Source organism: Octopus sinensis, linkage group LG6 (assembly GCF_006345805.1).
Source record: "Octopus sinensis linkage group LG6, ASM634580v1, whole genome shotgun sequence".
NCBI lineage: Eukaryota > Metazoa > Mollusca > Cephalopoda > Octopoda > Octopodidae > Octopus > Octopus sinensis.
Genome location: NC_043002.1, coordinates 47,597,985 through 47,623,027, shown reverse-complemented (window position 1 = coordinate 47,623,027; position 25,043 = coordinate 47,597,985). Strand labels below are relative to the sequence as shown.

At 29.8% G+C, this 25,043-nt stretch overlaps 1 protein-coding gene across 14 annotated transcripts in view; it reads left to right on the top strand.

Moving 5' to 3' along the window:
* Nucleotides 1-25,043, top strand: part of LOC115213470 (agrin) — a 771,489-nt gene that overhangs the window by 574,765 nt on the left and 171,681 nt on the right. For 10 of the 14 annotated variants that reach the window (XM_029782456.2, XM_029782458.2, XM_036503873.1 and 7 more), the window contains one exon: nucleotides 1,513-1,575. The exons of the other annotated variants lie outside the window; for them this stretch is intronic. In XM_029782456.2, coding sequence (XP_029638316.2) covers nucleotides 1,513-1,575 — 63 coding nt within the window. The remainder of the gene's footprint in view (nucleotides 1-1,512; nucleotides 1,576-25,043) is intronic. 14 annotated transcript variants of the gene reach the window in all.

The window sequence follows — 25,043 nt, the reverse complement described above, 5'->3', positions numbered from 1 at the left end:
CCTAATAACGATATATTAGAAACAAGTATTCTGTACTTACCTATTTTTTAGTTTTTTTGTTTTTCTGGTAGCAAAATGTAGATTTGTTAACATATTCTGTTATCAATTTACATTCACATGAACTGAATATTTTCAAGTGAATTAAGACAGCATGAAGAATATCATCATACAAAATTCAAACAATATTTCAATTATTTACAGTTTAGTTTTTGCTGGTGTTGGTTAATTTCGTTGTGGTAAACGCCTTTTCTATCAGATCTAACACTTATTCATGTGTTATGATAATTTTGGGATTTTGTAAACTTTCTTTTTCACTTATAACTTGTATTGTATAATATTGTTTGATAACGCATAGCTCTAATGTATACTTGTATTTGAATATTATATGCAAATATATATGTGTATGCATATGTATATAAATTTATACATATTATTCATGTGTAATTATATACATATAAATATATATATATATATCTTTTTCCATATGCGTGTGATTATGTACATGCAGATATACATAGAAATTCAACTTCTACCAAAAAATTTAATAATTAATTACTGTGTAAGTTGTACAATGGCAAATAGATAAAATAATTTATTAAATCAGTAGCTACATCATATTTCCATCATTTATATAAAGCTTCAAGATCAACAAAATATTTAACAGAAATGTTGAAACTCTTGTAGTATTTGTATTGAATCTATGTTGATATTGAACTATATATTGAATTCATCAGATGCAATAACTGATATTTCATGGTTTCTCAAGACTGAAACCAAAATTCATATTTAGAATGTAAATGCGTTTAAATGTTTAAATATAAAGACTTGATAGATATTCAAAAAAATTTTATTTTAAAGGACTATTTTTATTATTTCTAATTTTTCATTCAAATTTTTACCTCAATCCAGATGAGTTCAATAGGTTTTAAATTATGTCAACAATTGTGATTGCAAGTGACTAAATTAAATCTCTTCAATGGAATCCTAAAATGGAATTTTTCATTTTGTTAAATTCATGTGCTAACTCTCTTTTAGTTGGGATGTTTATAAAGATATATCTTAAAATCTTGTACTGCATAGATACCTTAATAAGTCATAGAGCTGTAAAGAGAATTCTATAAATAGAAAAGCAAGCTGATTAAGTTATTTTCTTTTATTCATATGTAGTGAATAAAACTTACTGTAGTAAATATGGTTCACAAGTAATTCAAACTATGAAAGAGAATTTCTTCACTATTTCACTCAGCTTGTATGATATTATAGAACGTGTAATTTAATTTTTTTTTTAATATTTTGTTTTACAGGTAAGAAATTTGTTTACTTAAGCAAAATATGGTTAAATATTAACGTTTTAAGATTTCATAATAAATTAAAAATTCTGGCCTCTTTGATTCATTAGTACATTCAATTTGGAATCTACTTAATATCAGTCATAAAATGGCTTTGTTGATTTATGAATGCTTACTTTAATCCAATAGACATTTTCAAGAAAAAATGTTTTGTTTTTTTTAGTTAAAAAGTTGGAAAGGAAACTAAGAACAACTAAATATTATTTTGTAATTCCAAATCTTTCAGGTGAGAAATACATCTTAACAAATATAAAATGAATATATGATAAATATATGATAAATATGCGCAAACGAAAAGCTGCATAAATTTCTTCATTTTTCTTTACATATATATATTTGTATATATATATATACATATATATCGGTTGGGGAGAAACTCTGTTGAATATTATATTAGAACATTGTGTCTTTGTTCATTTCACGAATTTATTCCTGATTTCATATAAACAATTTGCTAAAGAATTACAATTCTCCATTGATAATTGCTTACTAAAAAGTATGCAAGAAAATGTTACAACTTAATCAAAATGGCAAATTATTAGGCATATTTTCAGATTTGTATTGAATCATCTTCAAATTAAATGTTATCGTCACTAACCTGACATAGATTATATTCCTGTAGATTTATCTAACTGCCTGGGGAATGTGTAAACAATTCTCAGTTACTTTTTTTTTAAATCTAAGTCTGGCTTATCTTCTGTTTTATCATTGAGGAAAAGAGATCTTTCTTCATTCTATTTGTAGAACTTTAATAATTAAATTCTCTATGATTACATAATATATTGAATGAATTTTTTAATTGTTGGTTTTCACTGACAAATAAAATGATTCTTATGAAAACTTTAATTTTTCTTAAAATTTTTATATCTTTGAAAATTATATAAAATTATATTTATAAATGGAATACGCATATTAATAGAAATTAGCTTGCACTTCAAATATAGTTAGGATATTTATCTCATGCTAGGTATCAAGTGTAGTATTTCAAATTAATAAATCTACACTTTAGAAAATCTTAGTTTTATGGAGCACATCAGGTGTTTTATAATTTCAAGAATTTCTTTAACTCACACATATAATACTTTCAATCATATTATATATATATATAATTGTTTTTTAAGACGTGCATTTATTTTTAAATATAGAACTCAATTTAGAAACATTTAGCTTCAAATTTCAGATTTACATATTGAGTGTTTATTTACTATTGCCCAATAAATTATATTTTACACAGCAAAGTGGAACATTTCATGAGATATATTTAATATCATTAGTCTATGTGACAAGGTGAGAAGTATCTCATTGGTTCCTAACTTCCTTATTTTCTTTCCTCTCTCTCTCTCTCTCTCTCTCTCTCTCTCTCACTTTGTTCTCTCCCTCTCTTATCTTTCTTTCTCATTGTGTTTCTGTAGTATAAGATTCATAAAATTAGTTTCTCCCAAACCCACAAATGAATATAACAAAATTCAGCAAGTGACAATACATTAAATTGATTGAAAGATAAATGTTTAAAAAGGATCTTAGCTACAGCTGCAATGAACTGACATTGAAACATCAGAATAATTTGGTTCGATATTTTCTGAAAGTAACAGATATAGAACTTTGTTTATATATTTTTTTAAAATGTAATTTAATTATGCATAAAATATCTAAGTAAGGATAGATAAATATTGAAAAATGTATATAAGCCTATCTATATTTGATATAAACATAACTGAGTGCATACTTCAGAGGAAAAGAATTACTGTTATCTTACAAATAGCAGTATATTTCCTCCATTTTATTACATTCCTTTATTACTACAAACCTTAATTAATTGCTCATATTAAATATATTCTACAATAAATATTTGTATTTATCATTTTTAAATATTGTAAATATTTATTCATCATAAATATTTTTACCTTATTTTGTTTACAATATTTCTATTTATCTTTTCTTATTATTTTTAATTATGTCATCTTAATCTTGTCTCCATTCATTCAACCAACCAAATTAACTATGATTATTAGGTAGAAAATCTTCTGAAAAAACTCAATAGAAAAAACTTCTGAAATTAGTAACCTAATCTATTTTCAATTAAATATGAACAATTAGAAATATTACTTTTATGAATTTTCTTTGAAAGATTCCTGGTGTGAAATAATGTGTTGAAACTGATATTGTTTTATTTCAGGATGGTCATTCTTATTTCTTACCAAATAAATACACACACTATATATTCGTTCTCCACTCATTTCTTATTGTTCTTATTTTAGCTTATGTCCATTGTCTGAAAATCTTTCATCACACATTGGTGACATCTTCAATGACTCTTCCATCCACGTGTTTCTTCCTGTTCTGTTTAGTCATAGAGAGACAGAATAGACTAAAAAAAAGAGGAAAGACATGGATGGAAGAGTTGCTGAAGAGGTCATATATGTGTGTGACTAAAGATTTCCAGACAATGGACACAAGGTTTAATAAAAACAATAAATGTGTGAAGAACAAATATACAGTGCATGTGTTTATTTGGCAAAAGAAAAGAAAAAAATGACCATCCTGAAAAATAACAATATTAAAAATATTGATTCATTTAATTTATATCTATGAAAAATATATTCCTGTGTCTGAGGAAGAATGGCAAAAGGGAAAATAGAGCTTACATTTAGTGTGACAAAGCATTCCACAGTTGATGTTTAGGGTCAGGTCAAACTTGATTGAGCAAATCTAAGACAAAAGGCATCTTAGGCCTGATCAACTATTTTCTACATATATAGGGAATTTATGATTACATTATTTAATATCTATATATATATATATATATATATATATATATTATATATATATATATATATATACATATTTTCAATGTCTTGGAGTGTGACTTAAAGGAGATATTTGATTGCTTTTTTTATTTACTTCTTCATGGGCTTGATCATGTGGAGCTATAAAAGAGCATAGTAAATACATAGATTATATATATATATATATATATATATATATATGAGAGAGAGAGGGAGGAGAGAAGGTGAGAGAAAGTGAGTGATACATATATCAATGATAATGTTTGTTTGACTTGAAACAACATAACCATTTCTCCCCAAATCTTTTTACAAATTCACTCACAACCCCAAAATCAGGCCACAATAGTGCACAAAAGAAAAATCTCAGGAATCAAGACTGCTTGGGTAAACCAGGGAGGATTTAAGAAAAGAGATGTTGAAAGACTGAAAGTAGTAATAAAGTTGTAGCAGAGTAGCAGAAATGTTGCCAGTTTATGTAATATCAAGCACTGTTTTTCTTTTTTTTTCATTTTCAATTTCTCTCTGTATCTTTCTTCAGTTCTCTTCTTCCTCTCTCCGCTCTACTATAATTCTTTCTCTCTTCCTCCCTCTTTCCCCTTCTCTCTCTCTCTCATTCATACACACACACATATGCACACATACGAACAAATAACATACATGTGATTTCTCATTCATAGCTATTAAAATTCCTTATTTGAAAACCATATCTTTGAAAAGTTAGTATGCAGTTTCAAATACTATGGAAGGTGGAAAATTATTTCATCTTTAATATCACTTCTTGTTTAAATGTTTTGCGTGTGTGTGTGCTTGTTTGTCTGTATGTGTTTGTATGTCTGTGTATATATGTGTGTTTGTGTGTGTATTTATGGGAGTGAGTATCCACGTTTGTGCATGTATATAAACATCATATATGTATTCACACATATCTCTCATATACGCATACACAACACACACACACATGTATATAAATATATATATATAAATCCTAAGGTTACCTATTCAGAGGTGAGGTAACTTTCAGAACTCAGAGTATTAAAACAAAGTGTTCACATGTTTTATTCAAATAATGAATGCAACAAAAGGTGTTGTATCACTTGAGAACCGATCAGTCCCTGATATGGTGTCAGTTTGGTAGCGAGTGTCTGTGAATGATGAATCCAATGGCAAGAGAGGTTAAAACGATCAGAGAACTTTGGTCTAGGGATGAGTATTGGAGTTGTTTCTCTAGACCGACAGGAGCCTACGATATAATGAGACATTTATCCATTTTACAATGCTCCTGCTGTTCATAGCTGTTACTTGTTCCTTCTGCTATACCAGTTCCCAGATGAGTGAACTGAGCCATTTCAATGCTAAATAATGTGGCCTTGGTTATCAAAACACAGAGCCAATAATAGAACATGAACAGCTGAATTCTGTTGCTGGTAGTTTATTCTATCCACTTAGATGAGTGTGCTTTTATTTATATACATATGTGCATGTAGGCACATGTATGTATTTGTGTGTGTGTGTGTGTTATGTATAGTTCTATAGTATCATTAACTTTCATTATTTTTTCTTCTTCTTATTTCTTTTGCTCTGTTTCCTCATTGTATCTTGCTTCAGCTGTTCAGTCATACACTATATTTCTCTTCCCATCTCTCTACTCTTTTCTCCTTCTTATCATCATCATTGTCATATATATAATGATGTTTCGTGTTGATAAATGAAATATAATCAAATTATGACACAGCCTGATATGTATTTTTATATAAAATAAAATAAGCTTTTTTACTAACTACTTCAACTATGTAAAACAGCTGCAACATATTCCTAAACCCTAATTAATTATATTCTCAAAAAACAGTAATATTAAAATTTTTTTCTACATCATTGATTATAATAGACAAGCTAAAGCACTTAGGTTATATTAAGGAGTAAATAACAAAAGGAAAACATGTTTTTATTACTCTTTTGTCACAGTTTATCTCAGTAATTTATTTTGTAATAAAAACCAAAACTCTAAATCATAATTTGGATATCAACCTTATTAAACCTTTAGAAGCAGTATATTTAAGAGTTAGTAACATATCTGTATTGTCTTTTAGACTTGAATAGATGTAGCTGTCAAATCCACTACTAACACTCCCTATTATCTTTACAATGATGGCTGGTTTCTTTTAACATCCTAAAGTAGGTCTATACTAAAGATGGGATGATTATAGATAGCGCATATATAAATACTATATTTATATATATGCACTCATACATACACATTGACAAATCACAACACAAAAGACATGATTTCATGACTGGCTCTCTATTTTCAGGAAATTTGGCTAATATATCATTTATCAACAGAAATTTACCTGTGCCATAGTTTCATAAATTGCAGCTTATTTAAGGATCTGGACTACAACATACATTTAATATTTAATATCACCACTGAATTAGCTTAATGAATGCTATTAAATGAATAAGGTTATATGCTATTTCTCTTCAGTAGTCATCTGCTCAATCCCATAGGAAATCTTATCAAGTTCTTGTAAAAATTAACACTTCTTCAGAATCTAGTTTGAAAACTATTATATGTGAAGCTCAATAAAGCCATCAGATATTAAACACTAACATTCTAGACACCACATTCAACTTGTTAATGCCATTCACAAAATACAATGTTTATTAATGAAGCACAGAAACAAGTAAACACTCTAGCAGACCAATTTATCATTTCACTAAAATATGGAAAACATGGATTTAGCTTACAAAAATTACAGATTAGACTGAAATTCTCAGTTACAAATCATAACAAATTATAAATTCTTCAAAACAATATTTTTCCCCTGACATTCATTAAGGGCAACATACACATAGACACATACACACACATATTGTTGGTGAAGGTGATTGTTTTTCTTTCACTTCAAGTTTCTCCTTTGAGGATGGCTAACTCAGCAAGGAACTTAACAGAAAAGTAATCAACATTGATAACATCATTTATCTACAAGATATATTTAGTATTCTTATTTTTGTTTGTAGTACTACTTGCAGATAATATATCATCATTATTTTCAAGTGCACTTCCTTTGCTGGTATAGGTTAGATGAGTTGTTACACTCAGAGTCATTTCTCATTCAGAGTTACTATCCTCTTAGGCAGGTCAGAATACATCTTGCTCATATATTCCCATTAATTTCTACAGCTAGATACCATTTTTAATACCAACCATTTTAAAGAGTGTACTAGATGTCTTTTATCAAAGCACCAAAATTAGTGAGATCATCATGCCCCTATATATATGTGTGTGTGTGTATTCAACATCTTTCTCACCATTTTATATTTGTTTTTCTATGCCATCATATGTTCACTGGTCTCAACCATTGTGACTCTTCATCTGACATACACAACAACACATAAAACCTTCTAACAAGAGGTAATTCTAGTTCATTCCATTATAATATATGCGCCCAATATATTCTTCAAGCATATACTTATTTCACAAGTTCTCCATGATGCTGTCATCTCTTCAGAAGATTCATTCATGCTTTTAGATTTTATTTTTACTTTGACTTATCCTGCAGAAAGTTGTGCTCATCTGAATCTGTTAATTTTCTAGGAATTTTTTCCTGTTTCTTATACTTATTTGTAGTATAGTGCGAAGTCAGCCTAAGAACCTTTCTATTTCAATACATTGATTTGATGTTTGTCAATGACTTTGATTTTTTCCCCTTTTAACCTTTCATTCCTATTTTGAAAGTAATGGGGAATGTCTTGGGACTAGATCTCTTGGTTGTGCAAGCCAAGATAATATGATCCTACAAATATTTGATCTCAAAGGAAAGTTACCTGTCATGTAGCATGCAATATATCTTGAAGCAAAGACAGAATAGAACACCCTATGTTGATACCATCAATATTTTGGGGCACTATAGGTTGAAAATTCTCCAAAGTATATCATTTAGCTGCAAGTTCTCATCAGTTGATATGCTTTTGTGTGATTTAAATTTATGTTCTGAATATAACAAATACATACATTGCTATTCAAAATAGGTTTTGAAATGAATTATTCAGTAGATTGTAAAAAGTAATAAGGAGACAAGACATGTATTTCAATTTGCCTGAAAATTTTGAAAGACAGCCACTGACAACTCTGGTTCATTATAGTGTAGAGAAGTGCATCCATTACTATAAAAAAAATTATGTATCAAAATTTCTACCAAAAACTTTTGTTATAAGACATATGATATTATACTTAAATATACTTAGAGGTAACATATGATGAGATGTGTCATTAGCTTTAACTGAGAGTAATCTAATTCAGTTTAAAGTGTTTTAAATTATATTGGAGAAAGGGTTTAGAACTGCTTTTAAACATTGCAATGACTCTGTAAATATGAAATTTACATTGATAGAGAGGAAATGTTTAGAAAATGAACCAAACAGGCACCTCTATTTAGATGATCAACCAGCCATTGATAGCAGGCATATATGAAACAAATCATACCTTAGTATCATTTAAAAAAGCAAGTACTTATCAAGTAATGTGGTCCCTGATCTATAAAAAGATAGGATGATCCAGGATGACTTGAGATTAAATAACTGAAAATAATGTTTCAACTTTGCCTTTAAAATTGGTGCCCTCTAGGAAGGTCTGGATAACCTTTACAGAATTTTTCACTATAAAAATCATTTCTAGGATGAGTATAGCTAAAGTAAGGACAACTTCACCATACCTGTCTGGGGACTCAGAATGCAAAGAGCATTTTGTCCAGTGCTCAAACAATTATATCAGTCCACACCCCTGAGCTGATAGTTTATTTGACTCTGGTAGGACAAAAACCAAATTTAACCCAGGCAGGATTTTAACTCAGAGTGTAAAACCCAGAACCAATATCATAAGGCATTTTGTCCAATTTTTGCCTTCCATGCTAGAATGAGTTGTACAGCTTGACAGGAGTTGGCAAGCAAAAGGACTGTGCTATACTGTTCTGTCTGCTTTAGCATGATTTCCACAGTTGGATGGCCTTTCTAAAACCAACCACTTTACAGACTGTATTGGGGGCCTCTTTTTGTGGCACCAGTACCAGGAATATTATATAGGAAAAGGAAGCATTGCAACACAGATTATTATGAATGTTAGAACACTTGTAACTGTTGTCAATGAGCAAGAGCTGAAATGCAGATGAACAATAGCAAGAAGCATTTGAATAAAATACTTTAAATAGATATTTTGAAGAATGGATATTGACCTTTCACATTGATCTAAAACCTGAAATCTGAATACAAATAGAATAAACCAAGTTTCGTGTAAATCGAACTAGTGGTTATTAAGAGATTGAGGGTATAAATACCCAAAACAGTGCATAATGGGAAAATACTCTGAAAATAACTTAACCCTAGAAGGGAAGAAACTCTAACCTTTCCATTTGACACATTATGATGGGCAAAATATTTTTAAGTGAAAATTACAGTAAACATTTTGTAAAGGACCTGTTCATAGCCTTGGTGTGAAATAGTTTCTTCTATAGGTTTCTTTCAAGTGCATTTAACGTATCTCACCTCCAAAGATTTGGTTGCTTCTTCAAGCACACCCTGCTACCACAGCTAGTTGCGATAAAGGATCCAAAATACTTGTTACATGCAAGAAATAACAACCAAATCTTTCCTTTACGTGTGATTTTGATGTCACATTCGTTGAAAGCATGCAAAATAACCTGGAAAGAAGAAAAGCACATGAAATGAAACCCTATTGCTGAGAATCTCAGACTTTCCCAGTATCTTGAATTATTGGTGACCCAACAGGTCATGGGTTGCCTTGTATTTTATAAAATCTAGGTAGATGTGTGACAGAGTCAAAACCGAGCAAAATTTGAACTTCAAACACAGATATAAAATCAGTTATTATAAAACATTTAGTCTGATAAATAAACGATTCCATTTCCTGTTCTAAGGGATATAAATATAATAATGAAGGTGTGAAGATTTAGTAGTAACAGAGAAATAGATAGAAGTAATTGCAAATAGAATAATATTGCTTAGGTTATTGGTATACAATGTTGACTACAATAATTTCATACACTTGATACATACCAAGTTAGACTTGCAAAAAGCCTAAAACTCAAGAAAACTATGAAAAGTTACACAAGAGTAAATTAAATAAAAATCATAATCACAAATAGAAATTCCAGTATGTATATGTGTAAATGTCAAAGTGGTTCTATAATAAACCGAGAAGTTATATCCATAACAAAAGAAATGTTTTTGACACCAATTCAGAAAGCCATTAAAGCAAATCATGTGAATTAAGAGTTGTATTGACTTTATTCTGACTAGAGAGTGAAAAAAAATGATCATAGTCACTAGCTACAATATTATTTTGTTTCGTATTAAAAGGTAGAACTGAGTATTGCAATTTTTAATAAACACAAGAAACAACTGAAGAACTTTGGAATTTGCTTTGTGAAATAAACTATAACCACATATGAAGATGTTTTGTACTAGAGATGTGATATTTCTAACAAATAAGACAAACAATTAAACAACTTTGAAAGTTGCAATATGAAACAAACTAATGAGTCAGACATTTTATATTTATGGTCATGAATGATGCAATACAACTTTTAAAGTACTATATGATAGTATGAAGTAGTTGAATGAATCTTTGGAATAAAGTGATTATATTAGATCATGTAAATTTGATATTACAGATGAGATTACAATGAATACTGCAATATAGAAATATTGTTGCAGCAGAAAAGCTGAATGAAGAAAATATTGAACTAGTTACTCATAGGTCATAAATTCAAATTTATTATAGGCAAGCAAAACATTGTCTTATTCTAAATTGCCTCACTTCACTTAGCTGTCAAAATTGTGTACCTCTTATACCTAGGATTTCTTTTTCCCTTGGTAGACAGGCATCCTATCCTGAATGATACTTATGTCTGATCCATCTCATTCAATGAAGTGAGAAGTAAGCACCAATTATTGAAAGTTCTTTCAGTTGATCAGAAGCATCCATATTTTACATTTTGCCTTGAAATATTTTGTTCTTCAAATGTCTCAAAATATGTCTATTATAGAGAAACAATCATCAGTTATAACCACCATAGCAATGGTAGATTAATGTGAAAGTTGGTTTTGATATTAACAAATAGGTTAACAATATCATGGAGAAACATCTGCTGCATATTGAACAAGTTATTGTTTTAATTAGTATAAAAGTTTATCAGTTATCACTGATATCAAATGATTCAATCTTTCTGTGTAATTATTATTATACTATCATCTTCATTATTGTTGTTTGGATCGATTAATAAGGCTGAATCTTTCTGCCTATCTTCAATTTCCACCATCTCATCTTTGTGATTTAACATTTTCATACCTTGACCAAATCCCCTCTCCTCGCAAGTTATTTTTTTGTCTACTTTCACCATAAGTGTTCATCACCATTAACTCTTTGTACCAGCTTTCTGTCAGAAATTGGGCAGCTATGACCAAATTTATTTAAATAATCGTTATTGGTATTCATATTTCGCTGACTTTTTGTTTTCATTTGAGTCAAATGCTTCATAAAAGTTAAAAGAAAGTTGTCTTCATGTTAGTAAAAAATGGTATTTACTAACTCCTATATAAATTTCATTCACCTCTTTTCAAAACTTTAATGCCTGCTATATTGCTTGTTTTGTTGGAATTATGGATTTATTTACTAAAACATATTAGTGGGGGCCAAAAGTTCCTATAATTAATATAATTTACCAAATGATAAAACACATTTGGGAAATTTTAGCTAATATTGAATTTCTTATATATTGGTTGATTGTGAAGGCTGCAAATCATCAAATCAAAAAAGTATTTAGAATAACAGGTCCTTAGTCTGATTAATAAGGTTGTATCACTAACATTATATGCCAATGTTTATAAAAATAATTATGAAGAATAACCTTTAATAAAGTCATTGCTACACAAGTTTTGCAACAGAACCTATATGTAGCTAGTTGAACTACTTGAACTAGCAGCCAAATCTATATCAAATTTCACTGCCAGAGTCTTCAAAACATTCAATAATGTGATCCAAGTTGTGCAATGCCCTATCATGGCTTATAAGGCTTCTCAGCCAAGTTAAGTTAATCTGGAGTTAAGTAGTAGCAGCACTTATAAAGAGATCTAAATATCCTATAATATCAATCTACCTGACCCAATGATGGAGCTTCTCTGTAGACACTTGACCTACTAGAAATGTCAACCAAATCACTGTCAAATATTGCCCTTGGGCCTTAAAAAAGGACATATTAGATAATGCAGTCATAGATACATTACATCTATCTACAACCCCTTGGTCTTGTGCCTGCTTCATCAGGGCTGGCACAGCAACAACAAGGTATCAATCTACTATGTTGATTACTATTCAGTTGATTGTGAGATTCTTTTGAATGACTGACCAATTTACTATCAGAATTAATCACCTTTTATCTAAAATATCACTCAAATTGTTATTAAATGAGACCACATCACAAACACTAACTATATTGCATGGTGTACATTAAGGTTTAGCATTGGGAACCAATCCTCTTTGATACTCATTTTTTCCATTACATTCTGTAGCATTAATATTTGTGTTTCAATTTGCACATTAACACTGACAGCTATCAAGTCATTGATACATTCCACATCTTCACATCTGCACAAAATTCAATAGTAATTTTCCAGTCATTATTAAAGTTATCAATAAATGGAAATATAATTGCTGTCTCCAACTAAATCTGACAAAATTTGCTATAATTTTGTTGTTTTCCTCTTGGGACCATACTGAATCTATTATTGGAAGATCTATCTTTGTGGTAGAGACTTTCATATAGCCTATAAGTGTTATATTACATAAATACATGGCCTTTAGCCAGCATATCAATCAGTTGATCAATCATTCATGTATGCCAGAAGTGATATTTGTTTATTCTGTTTTGTCTTTTTTAAGAAACAGAATATTTCTCTCACAGTATCAGACTAATATTGTTGTTGACTCTATTGTCATCTCTAAAGTTAACTGTTGTAAGTCACTCCTCCTCTCATGGCCTTTGAAAAAGCATCACAAATTAAAAGCTGTAAAATAATTCTGCTCTGTTTGCCAGGATTTCTTTGCTACTAATAATGGAGTGTGTAATAACAATAATTTGCTTTTACTACCCTGTGTTGCTACTGAGAATACTGGCACCAGCTTCTGACTGGATGAAAGAACAGAATCTCAGCAATGAAAATGTTTATCATAATCATCATCTGCATCATAAAATAGCATTATATAAAAGACATAAAAAATTATTGTCGTTATCGAAATAGATGAATAGCAATATCTTCAGTTAACAAAGTAATTCTACTTCAACATATTTGGAAATTACAAAATTCGAATTTATAAACTGATACAGAAAATTGAATGCACTCATGAAATTATTTACTTACTAGTTCCATCCATCCATTTTTACTACTCGCTGTTCATGGGAGGGTCATGGGAGTAGAGCTCTCAGGCACCTCTCCATAGGATCCTATCAGAACTATCTGTCTTTAAAGTTTCCTACTTGTTTCCCAAGCATGACCAAGTGAGACTATGGTTATTATGCGACCATCTTTCTTATGGTCTACCTCTAGGTCCCTTGCCAGTTGGCTCAACTTGAAAAATCTGTTTTGCAATTCTTTCCTGTGGCATTTCCAGTAGTCAATATCGAAATATACTTACCTTAAATTTGTTTTAATAACCTATTTGAAATACCATCTTAAATATATGTTCATTTCATGTGCCATTGAGGTATCCTTTACATGGTCACTGAGCCTGTTAGAAATAATAGCAAAATTACCCCTCAGTCACATACTACCCTCTTTTAAAAAAGGAAGGATACACAGGATATATATATGGGAGATACTCTGCCTGAAAAATAAATGCTGGTATAGCCATACTTAGAAAACTTTTTATCATAAACCAGCTTTGACTAAACAATAACATTGTTCATCATTTCAAAAATGTTCTATTTTGTTAATTTATAAATATTTGTTGCTGTGTCCATGCCAGCATGACAACAAATGTTAAATGATGATGATGATGATGATGTGTCTGCCTTAATGTGTACATTTTGATATATATATATATATATCGCGTGTGTGTGTATTGTCTATAAAGATCCAATTTTATAAAAGTTCTTACCACTGGACTCATTGGCATTAAATGAACTAAATTAAATAACTTCTCCAGTTTCTTTCAATACAATGTACAGGTAATACTCCTAAAAAATCAGCCCGCTTATTCCAAACAACTATGTGAATGAAGGCAAGTCATTATGTTTGTAATGGATTTTAAGTCTCAAAACATGTACTATTTCTCCAATATCTTATCCATTTACTCACTTAGCCTGCATACACATATACATACACAACCACAAGGCAATGGTATTATTATTGATCTTATGATTATCTTAGAATCAAAGGTTTCTAATGCAAAATTTGTTTCTTAATTTCCTGTGAAAAGCAATAAAAGATTGATTCAGAGAATAGATTTAAATAACCAGATAAGAAATGCAGTGTAATTAACTGGTCAAAGAGCTAACTAGCATAATGCTCTGTGTGTTTAATCCTTTAATATACTTCAATGTAGCTAGATAACAGATGATACCAGAGATATTTAGTATCATTTATATAATTACCTAATGTAAATCTCTTAAAATTTAGAGACCATTTTAAAAGTATTCTCTTAACTCATACAATAGATATTATTTTCTGTTAAGAAACTTGGAAGAGTAATATTATAGATAGAGCCAGAGTTATTTTGTAAGAAGTAGATCCCAACTCATTATTATATTGAATTTAAGAGATGGAAGCAGGGTGTGTGTGTGTGTATGTGTGTGTGTGTGTGTTGTATGTGTGTTTATGATTTTATACAGAAAATCATGGAAATGTTTATTGCATATTTTTATGCATATATCTATACACAAGTATATTAATAAATATATGCTCATTTAACTCAGCAGATTCTAGTGCTCATCACCAGATTAATTCAATAAACCAATGTAGAAGACAACAATGAAAAGGGAGGGAGTATAGGAAGCAAATAACAAAAGGAAGTGATATAAGGATACTTAATGTAAGACCGAGACAAATACAGAATCTGTTATTTTGAAGCATTAAAGATATTAAAGGGGAGAAATTGAGAGCATAAGATGAAATTTTAGGCAATGAGAGAGAAAGATTTGGTACAAAGTTCCAAATCTTTTATAATTTTCAAGATTGTGGTGACTAGATTTTCTTGGACAACTGAACTTTCTCAATATCAAGTTCCCTCTGGAAGCAGCTATTATTTTGTAGCTAAACACTAAGAATGTTCTCTCTTTCCTTTGCTTCCTAAACTACCTATGCTCTATGAAGAACAAAAAATACATTCAAAGAATTTCCCCGGATTGTAATTAATTTCATCTTGAATTATAAAGAAATGTTTCTTTTTGTAATTAATAAGTTATAGATTAAATCATACAGAAGATGTTTTTAAAAGAATGAAATAGTTCTATTCATGATAACCTCTAAATGGAAATTCTAAGAGCTTTGTAATGGGTAAAGAAATTAAATACATGAACTCTATGCATCTTCTTTCCATTCCTTAATTTCAAATTTAAATTTTGGATTTTGTCTTGTTTTGTGAGGGGACGGTAATCTCTCTGTTATTAACAGCCACAGACAGAGGGAACCACATGTAAATTCATTATACTTAACTGGGTCTCATTAAGAATTTACCTGTTTTAATTTTCCCTGTTTTATTGATGTGATATTGTTTTAATTTCATTCTGACTTTTATATATTAAACCATAGCACATCATAACCTTCATAACTCTATTAATGTTCTGAAAAACTTGAATTTTCACTTTCAGATAACAATTTTTATTTATATGTTATACAACATATTATGTTTTATACAAACTGTATACAACATTTATATTTACAATGTATTATTACAAACCTTCCCTATTGTGCTTGTAGAAACCATTGTATAGAAGCTCTTATTGGGGTACTGAAGCTTCAGCATTTTGTCCAGTTTATTTACTTTCAATGCAATACATTTAACTGTGAGTGTAAATATGTTCACTTACACATGAACATATATGTGTGCATATATTCTGGATTTAAAAATAGGAAATTTTTATTTTTCTCTATCACTCTAATGGCATTCACATATTTTCTGGGTGCATGTAAAAACTATAAAGGCACAAGTCATGTGTAACAAGTCAAATAATTTTGTAATGTATGGAGTTATAGTTTTACTGTTATTCCATGTAAGTTGTAGTTCATTTCTCAGCTATTAGGATTTTTAAGGACTAGAATTCAATTTTTACTACTTTAATATTTTTTATCTATTTTTTTTAAATGATTTTGTGTGAAATAGTTATATAGTTTTCCAAACTATTCATAGTTTGCATTTGAGAACTTTATAAAAATATAAGGTAGTCTTTGCTAGAATTGAATTGTTAAGAGTCTGCTTAGAATTGTGTAAATTTCACCAATATATAACACATTATGACATTTGCTGCTGTCATGTGGGAAATAAATGTCTGATTTTTTTTAAAATAAATTTTATGTTATTTTCAATACTTTTTACAGAAAACTACCAGATATGTTTCATATATCATACAAAATAGTATTGTAATAGTATTTTGGCAAAGAGATAAGTTCAGATGATATTTTATACCTAGAATATTTTTGGAATTAATATCATAAGTGGCTCTGGTTTTTTCCAGTAACTATAGTATATGTTATATGAATTTTTATTTCATTTTTATTGATATTTTCCATAGTTAGCATTATGTATAAGCACTTATTTGTATTTCTCATATATCATGAAATGCTATTGCAATGTATCTGCTCATTTTAATATGAATTTTATTGCGAATTCTTTATTGTATACTGTATATAAATATATATCACAGTATCATGGTATCAACTAGGCTATCAGATGTTGTTATACATCGCTGGTTACAAAGTGTTTCACAATGTGAATGATGCCACCCCACTGGGTAGGCAAGCAGGCCAATATTTCCCTAATCATTTACATTTGAGTGAACTGGAACAATGTTAAACAAAGTGTTTTGCTCAAAAATACAATGTGTTGCCTGGTCCAGGAATCAAACTAATGATCTAGCTATTATAAGTTCAATACTCTAACAACTAGGCTATGTGTGTGTGTGTGTGTGTGTGCTTGAGTATAATGTAAACTGGTATGGTATGTGTTCTTACATGGGCTGAGATATAAGGCTAGAAGTAAAATTTTATTGCTGATACCCATTTGTATATAATTTAAAACGATGGCTGTTGTATTATATTTTCTTTATGTATAGGTTATATAACTGTAAATTCTATATTAGTATCGATCTTTTATATATGTATATTCATACCTATATATACATGTATGAATATATATATATATATATATATATATATATATATATATATATATATATATATATATATATATATAAGTATAAGTATGTGTATATGTATAGCTATATATATATGTATAAGTATGTGTGTGTGTGTATATATATATATATATATATATCATATGTGTGTATATATATGTATGTATGTATATATATGTATGTATGTATGTGTGTATATATATATGTATGTATGTATGTGTATGTATGTATGTATATATATGTGTATGTATGTATGTATATATATGTGTATGTATATATATATATATATATATATATATATAGTTTGAGATCACAAATGATAAGTACTTTTGATCTTCAGGCATAAAGTAATTTGGGAAAACTTTGTACCACAGGTAAAATACTACTCAGAATATGTTGGAATTATCAACAAATGAGGGGTTTTTTTTGTGATAATGTAGATTTTAAGTACCACTTTTAGGGTAATGCTGGAAATGGATATTGGCGATGTGTTTGAATGATTGTATGTAACTTTCAACTCAATATTAATGATATAGTTGCCTATGATAGTGAAATGCTTTACTACTTTAATAGAGAAAATAATTTTTGCAAATTCCTGACAATGTGTGCGTGTGGTAATTTTTATTAAGATTTCATGTTTTTATAATGGTGTTGGGAATATATTCGCCTATAAATGGAGTAAGGTGTGATGTGTTAGTTAATAAAATAAATTCATTTAGTTCATTTTTAGTTACTATAAGCTGTCACATTTTTGCATTATATTGCTTATAAACTAGTTGTATTGATTTATGGTTTATTAACTAATTCTTTATTAGTCGTTTGTAGTTCTTTGGTTGATAATTGGCTATTCAACATGAAAATGAATCTTGGAGTTATCTCAGAACTGTGCTAATTAAGATTTAATCTCATTTACTATGTTTATTCTTGGAAAACTACTCAGTGTATCAAGTTATGTTCATAAGGACTTAACTTCTTACCCTTTATCAAATTAGTTGTGTGATTTAAATGCCGTGTTAATTTCTAAGAATTTGCAGTTAGTGTTGAGTTTTAATTCATGACTATGATATAGTTACTTTGCGTTTTATGTAACATTTGTGTTGAAAAATCACGTCCATTATATAAGTTGTGTTATACTTTGTATAATATCTTTTGTGACTGTACATTTTATCTGTAGTTTTGTTCTTTCATTAGTTATGGTAGAAACCTTTGATTTAATGTTTTTATCTTTGAAATTTCTTATGTCATTATGGTAATGATTTGTTTCAATCTGATTCTTACCTCTATACAAATTTACATATTCATGTGACAGATGCAAATCATAAAACTTGTACAAGTTTAAATATATTCCTAAAAATGCAACTAGAAGGGACACTGTATATACACTTCATATTTTGCATACATAACATACTTGAATATTAAATAGATGGGAAACTTGACTGAATAAGATGAATATTTTCGATAAAATGAAAGGAAATTTATTAGTAAACTTTAAGCAACATTGCACCAACAATTACAGTCATTAGGCAGATGCTCTATAATTACTGAATTTGGAAAATAAGCAACCAAATCCCCTTGAATCTCACTTTATTGTCTTCAAAAAATAAGGAAATACACATCATCATCATCATCATCATTTAACATCTACTTTCCATTCTGGTATAAGTAGGATTGTTTGACAAGGAACCATCAAGCTGTAAGGTTGCATCAGGCTTCAGTGTCATCAAATTGAGTAATATTGATTAATAGGCATGTGGAAAAAATATTGCTTGGTCATTGTTGAAATACTTTTGATCATAGTTCTACCCAATTAGAGTTAGTCTGGGAGTTCAACAAGAACAACAACCACACACAATATAGAAATATATGTTACTTTAAGCTAATTCATAGAACAAGACAACTTATCAATAAATAACATAATCCAACATTTATGCAGTTACTCAACCAGCTGAAAATGGCAACCATGTTCCTTCAGTTCATATTCTATCATCAAATAAAAAGCAAAACACATTGTCTAATGTAATCCTAGAGGGTTAGCAATAGATTGGATAGTCATGAGTTGAATGTTATGATCATAAATCTATTGAGTCTGGGTTGACATGATGTTAAACAACAATAGTAACAAATAAATTGTTGACATGGCTGTAGGATTAAGAAGTTTGCTTAGTATCCATGTAGTTTCAGAATCAGTCCCACTGTATGGAACCTTGAATAAGTGTCTTTTATAACACTCCTGGGTTGGCCAATGACTTATGAGTGAATTTAGTAAACAGAAACTATGCAAAAGCTCCTCACACACACATATGTGTGTGTGCAAGTGCATGTATGTGTGTGTCTTTTTTGCCTGTTTGTCCCCAACTTACTATCACCACCAATTAACAATCATTGTTAGTTTATTTACGTCCTTATAGCTTAGTGATTTCAGCAAAAGAGACCAATAGAATAAGTACCAGACTTTAAAAAAATAATAAGCTTTGGGGTCAATTTGTTCAGCTAAACCTTTCAAGGCAACGCTCCAAACTGGCTGCAGTCCAATGACTAAAACAACTAAAAGATAAAAGATACAGAAAATGAATTAGAGAAATACATGGAGAAGCATGTAGAAGAAGATATATTTTTATAGTTGTCTATGTATATATTAAATATTTACACATTAACACACCTGTTAAAACTTGTAATTTTTCAGTACAGATTTGCATTTAACAAACAATATAATTACTACATAGAAGGAGTGTGATTGGTAGTATTTTAATTGTGTTATCAAATTTTGGCAGCAAAACTGGCAATCCTTATTGAGTAATCTACAAACTTCACAGAATAAAATCCAGAACCTAGGGAAACTGGTACTAAGTCTATAAGAGGAGCCATAGAAAAATCCTTTCAGTTGATTATCATGAAGAATAAAAAAACTCACAATTTTTATGTCCTTGCACTTCATTTCAGAGTAAGAAAAGAAGAGAAAGTGAAGTTGCTTGGTTGCAAATTAGAAACAATTGTTTTCTTTATTATTTTCTTTTACTGGATTGCAGCCAGAGTGACAACCACACCTCCTTTCTCTACCTTCACTCACAGTCTGGAATGCTAGATCCTACTCCTGATAACTGGACTAATTAAACACATCTAAAACCTCTGCTACAAACTTCATAAGAGTATTCAAATGATGTAGCTGTTACATATTACTGTCATTATGACACTGATAACAATTCAACAATATTTCTAAATATAATATTTTAAAATAATTGTTACTCCTCTGTCATTGTTTCAAATTGTTTTCTCTGTTCATCAAAAGACTTTGGTATTTTGCCAAGTTTCATTGTATCAGTGATAACTGCCAACCAATAGCCCTAATTGAACTTATCACTTCCTGAGTTTCTTTCCTTACATAAAGTGTTTGAATAGTTAAACTACATATTCTTGCTATTGTACACACATACCACACACACACACACACACACATGCACACACGCACACAAACATATACTCATCAACTAGACAAAGTCGTTATACAGACATACACATTCTGCTTTCATTTTTCTCTTGATTGACTCTTTCCTTTTCCATCTAGGTATGTTTATTTACTACATGCTTTTTTGAATAATATATATATATATATATATATATATTATATATATATATATATATATATATAATATATATATATATACATACATACATACATACACAGGTATGTCATATTGTCCGTTTGCTGCATTTTTATTTAATCCTGAAATATATATATATATAATATATATATATATATATATATATATGCCTGCTCACCTAGCCAGAAGGGTCACATCATTTGAAGGCTAAAACAATACAAAACACGTTCTGACCAGCGATGTGTAACAACATCTGATAGTCTGGTCGGTCACATGATCACATGTGTTATATATATAGTTATATATATACATGTGGTCTCATAAGCCATTAGATCATGTGCTTGTGATTATGGTTTTGTTTAGCGATGCAAAACAGTTTATGTTGAAGTAGTAAGAATTTGCAATTTAATATGCAGAAATTGGTAAAATAGGTACGAAACTGAAATAAGTACCAGGACCAATTTTATTGACTAAAACACCTGAGAAAGGTGTTCTATTAATGTTTCACTCTAATAAGCGTAACTAGTACAAGAATAAAAAAAATCTCATTTTAAAGTTAAAAAGCAAGACTCTTCCAACCAAACTTTCTCCAAGCTGTCCTTATGGAAATATTTTAACAGACTTTGACACCAACAAAATACCACTTACATTGCTGCTGCCATTGCTTATGGTGAAGACATATGCCATTGCATGCAAACATTATATAGCTAGGTGAACTGAGCTATTAAGATTTATATGTCTTTACCATGCTGCAGCATTATTAGCAATATGCAAACCTTTGAACATTCCGTCATTAAATTTTTGCTCAACTGTCTAAATGAGTAGATTTTATTCCCAAATATATGTACATTGAAGTTGACCTTTTATACATTTAATGTTGAAAACATGATTAACTATATGGCCAGTTAATTTATTAATGTTTTCTGACAACTGATAGTTTGTAAATGTGTGTATGTGTGTAATATATAATGTGTATATCTACATAAATAAATACATACATATCTATAGATTTATCTATACATACAAACATATATATATATATATTATATATATATATATATATATATATATATGAGTATTAAAGATTAAAGCCAGCAATATCTTTTCTTTCTCAACATTTTATTACTCATTTTCAAAGGATATTTATTAACAGTATTGATATACTTCAAATGTGACTGATGGAATCATTATTTTTTTCTCTTGTGTTATGTTACTATTATACTGCTTGCTGGTTGTTTGGTTGGTAACAATGTCAGTTAGATTTGTGTGCAAGAATTTTTTATATATATTACTATCAAAGCGGAGGTTGTTGTCTTTAGATTTCCGTTCCATTTTCATTATGAGTAGGGAATTACATTGATTTTGTTATACTGTGGTACAAGACCACTAATTTATGGAGAAAGCATCTGACTGAATTTGACACCTTGTATGTTATTACTTATGCTTATTTTATTGAGATACCGTAAAATGAAACACTAAGTCAATCCCAGTGGAATTAGAGCTTAGACAATTTGGTAGCAAATTAGTGGAGTCGTGCAAGCAGTGTAATTTATTTTCAATATTCTCTACGTGTCTTAGAAACAAGTGATGACTAGTAACAAGAAATTCATCTGGCTGTAGGAAAATTGGTCTTAATATACTGTCCAACTCATGCAAGTATTGAAAAATGGACATTAATATGACAAAGATGAAGTTTAGACTTAGGACAAAATACCTTGCAGTATCTGTTCTGGCTCAGTGTGCTCTGTATTTCAATCCCACTGAAGTTAACTTTGTCTTTCATCCATTAAAGATTAATGAAATAAAGTAGCAATCCAGGACAGTGGATTAGGGGAATTAGTGTCTCAGCCAAGATCTCTTTTGATATTTGTTCCAGTATGTTGCATTCTGAGCTCTTGCATATCTGACTCAATCAGTTTGTCTAAAACAACCACTTGGTCTTGGAGTACATTTAATAAATCCAGCTCTACTACAAGCATTGGACCAGATTTATAGTTTGGAATAGCTTTTTCCCTTCTAACATTCTCAGGAGCACTGAAGAAATAAACATATAAGTAGGTACTTGACCCTTTCCCTCCTTGACAACCCTCATATAAAATAGTTTCCACAGGTTCATATTTATAACAACCACAACACAAAATAGTGCAATTTCACAAACTAGCAAACATGCCTGTATACAGTTGCTCAATTTATTGGAGATAGCAACTAAATTCACTAAAACCACACCTTACCATCATGAAAAAGTAAGAGTACATCGGATAATGTAATCTTGGATATATTTTGTGAAAGAATCAGATAGAATGATTATGACTAGAATATGTCAACAACAACAACTTAGGTTCACATACTGAAATAAATGTAATATCTAATGAACATAGTAGTAAAGCTTATAGTTGAGAAAAATATAGAAATCTTTTTAAGTAAACATCAAATGTATTTTCAAAATGTTGCACTTTATATAACATAAACATATATAAATGTAACTTGAATAGATGAAGAAAATTATAATAAGATAACTATATAATAGGATAACTATATTAAAGATCCATAGAATTTCTTTCAGCTAAAGGAATCTCATATGACAGTCATTAAATATACACACACATATATGCATATATGTATATACATGTGTGTGTGTGGATATATATATGTATATATATATTTACTGTTACATAGAGAAGACTATATACATATAATAGAAATATTAAAATTACTAAGTCTCTCTAAAAGAGAACAACGGCAGCATTCCCGGAAAATATTAGTTATCGCCATACTAATAACTAATATTTTCCGGGAACGCTGCCGTTGTTCTCTTTTAGAGAGACTTAGTAATTTTAATATTTCTATTATTGAAAACAAGTGGATGTATTCCACCGAAGCTAGGTAAATAAAACCTTTGAACAGAGATTGTCGGAAGCGACACCTACTGGTTTGGCTACGCTGCATTGAAAAGGGGCAATACCCCGAAACGCGTCTGTAGCTGCCAGCCAAGTAGTGTGGAGCGACTGACCTCCCTTGTTCAAAGGTTATATGGATACAGTTTGTGTATCAAATAGCTAACTTAAGGCGATGGCCTCATGGAGCTAATAAGCGGTCAGCTTTATTCTTATTTTTATAAGAATGCCATATTAGTATGGCGATAACTAATATTTTCCGGGAACGCTGCCGTTGTTCTCTTTTAGAGAGACTTAGTAATTTTAATATTTCTATTATTGAAAACAAGTGGATGTATTCCACCGAAGCTAGGTAAATAAAACCTTTGAACAGAGATTGTCGGAAGCGACACCTACTGGTTTGGCTACGCTGCATTGAAAAGGGGCAATAACCCGAAACGCGTCTGTAGCTGCCGGCCAAGTAGTGTGGAGCGACTGACCTCCCTTGTTCAAAGGTTATATGGATACAGTTTGTGTATCAAATAGCTAACTTAAGGCGATGGCCTCATGGAGCTAATAAGCGGTCAGCTTTATTCTTATTTTTATAAGAATGCCATATTAGTATGGCGATAACTAATATATACATATATATATATATATATATATATATATATACATATATATATATATAATATATATATATATATATATATATATAATATATATAATATATATATATATATATATATATATATATATATATTATATATATATACATATATATATATATATATATATATATATATATATATATATATATATATATATACACATGCTGGTGACACGTAAAAGCACCCACTACACTCTTGGAGTAGTTGGCATTAGAAAGGGCATCCAGCTGTAGAAACTCTGCCAGATCAGGACTGGAGCCTGGTGCAGCCATCTGGTTCGCCAGCCTATAGTCAAACCATCCAAACCCATGCTAGCATGGAAAGCGGACGTCAAACGACAACGA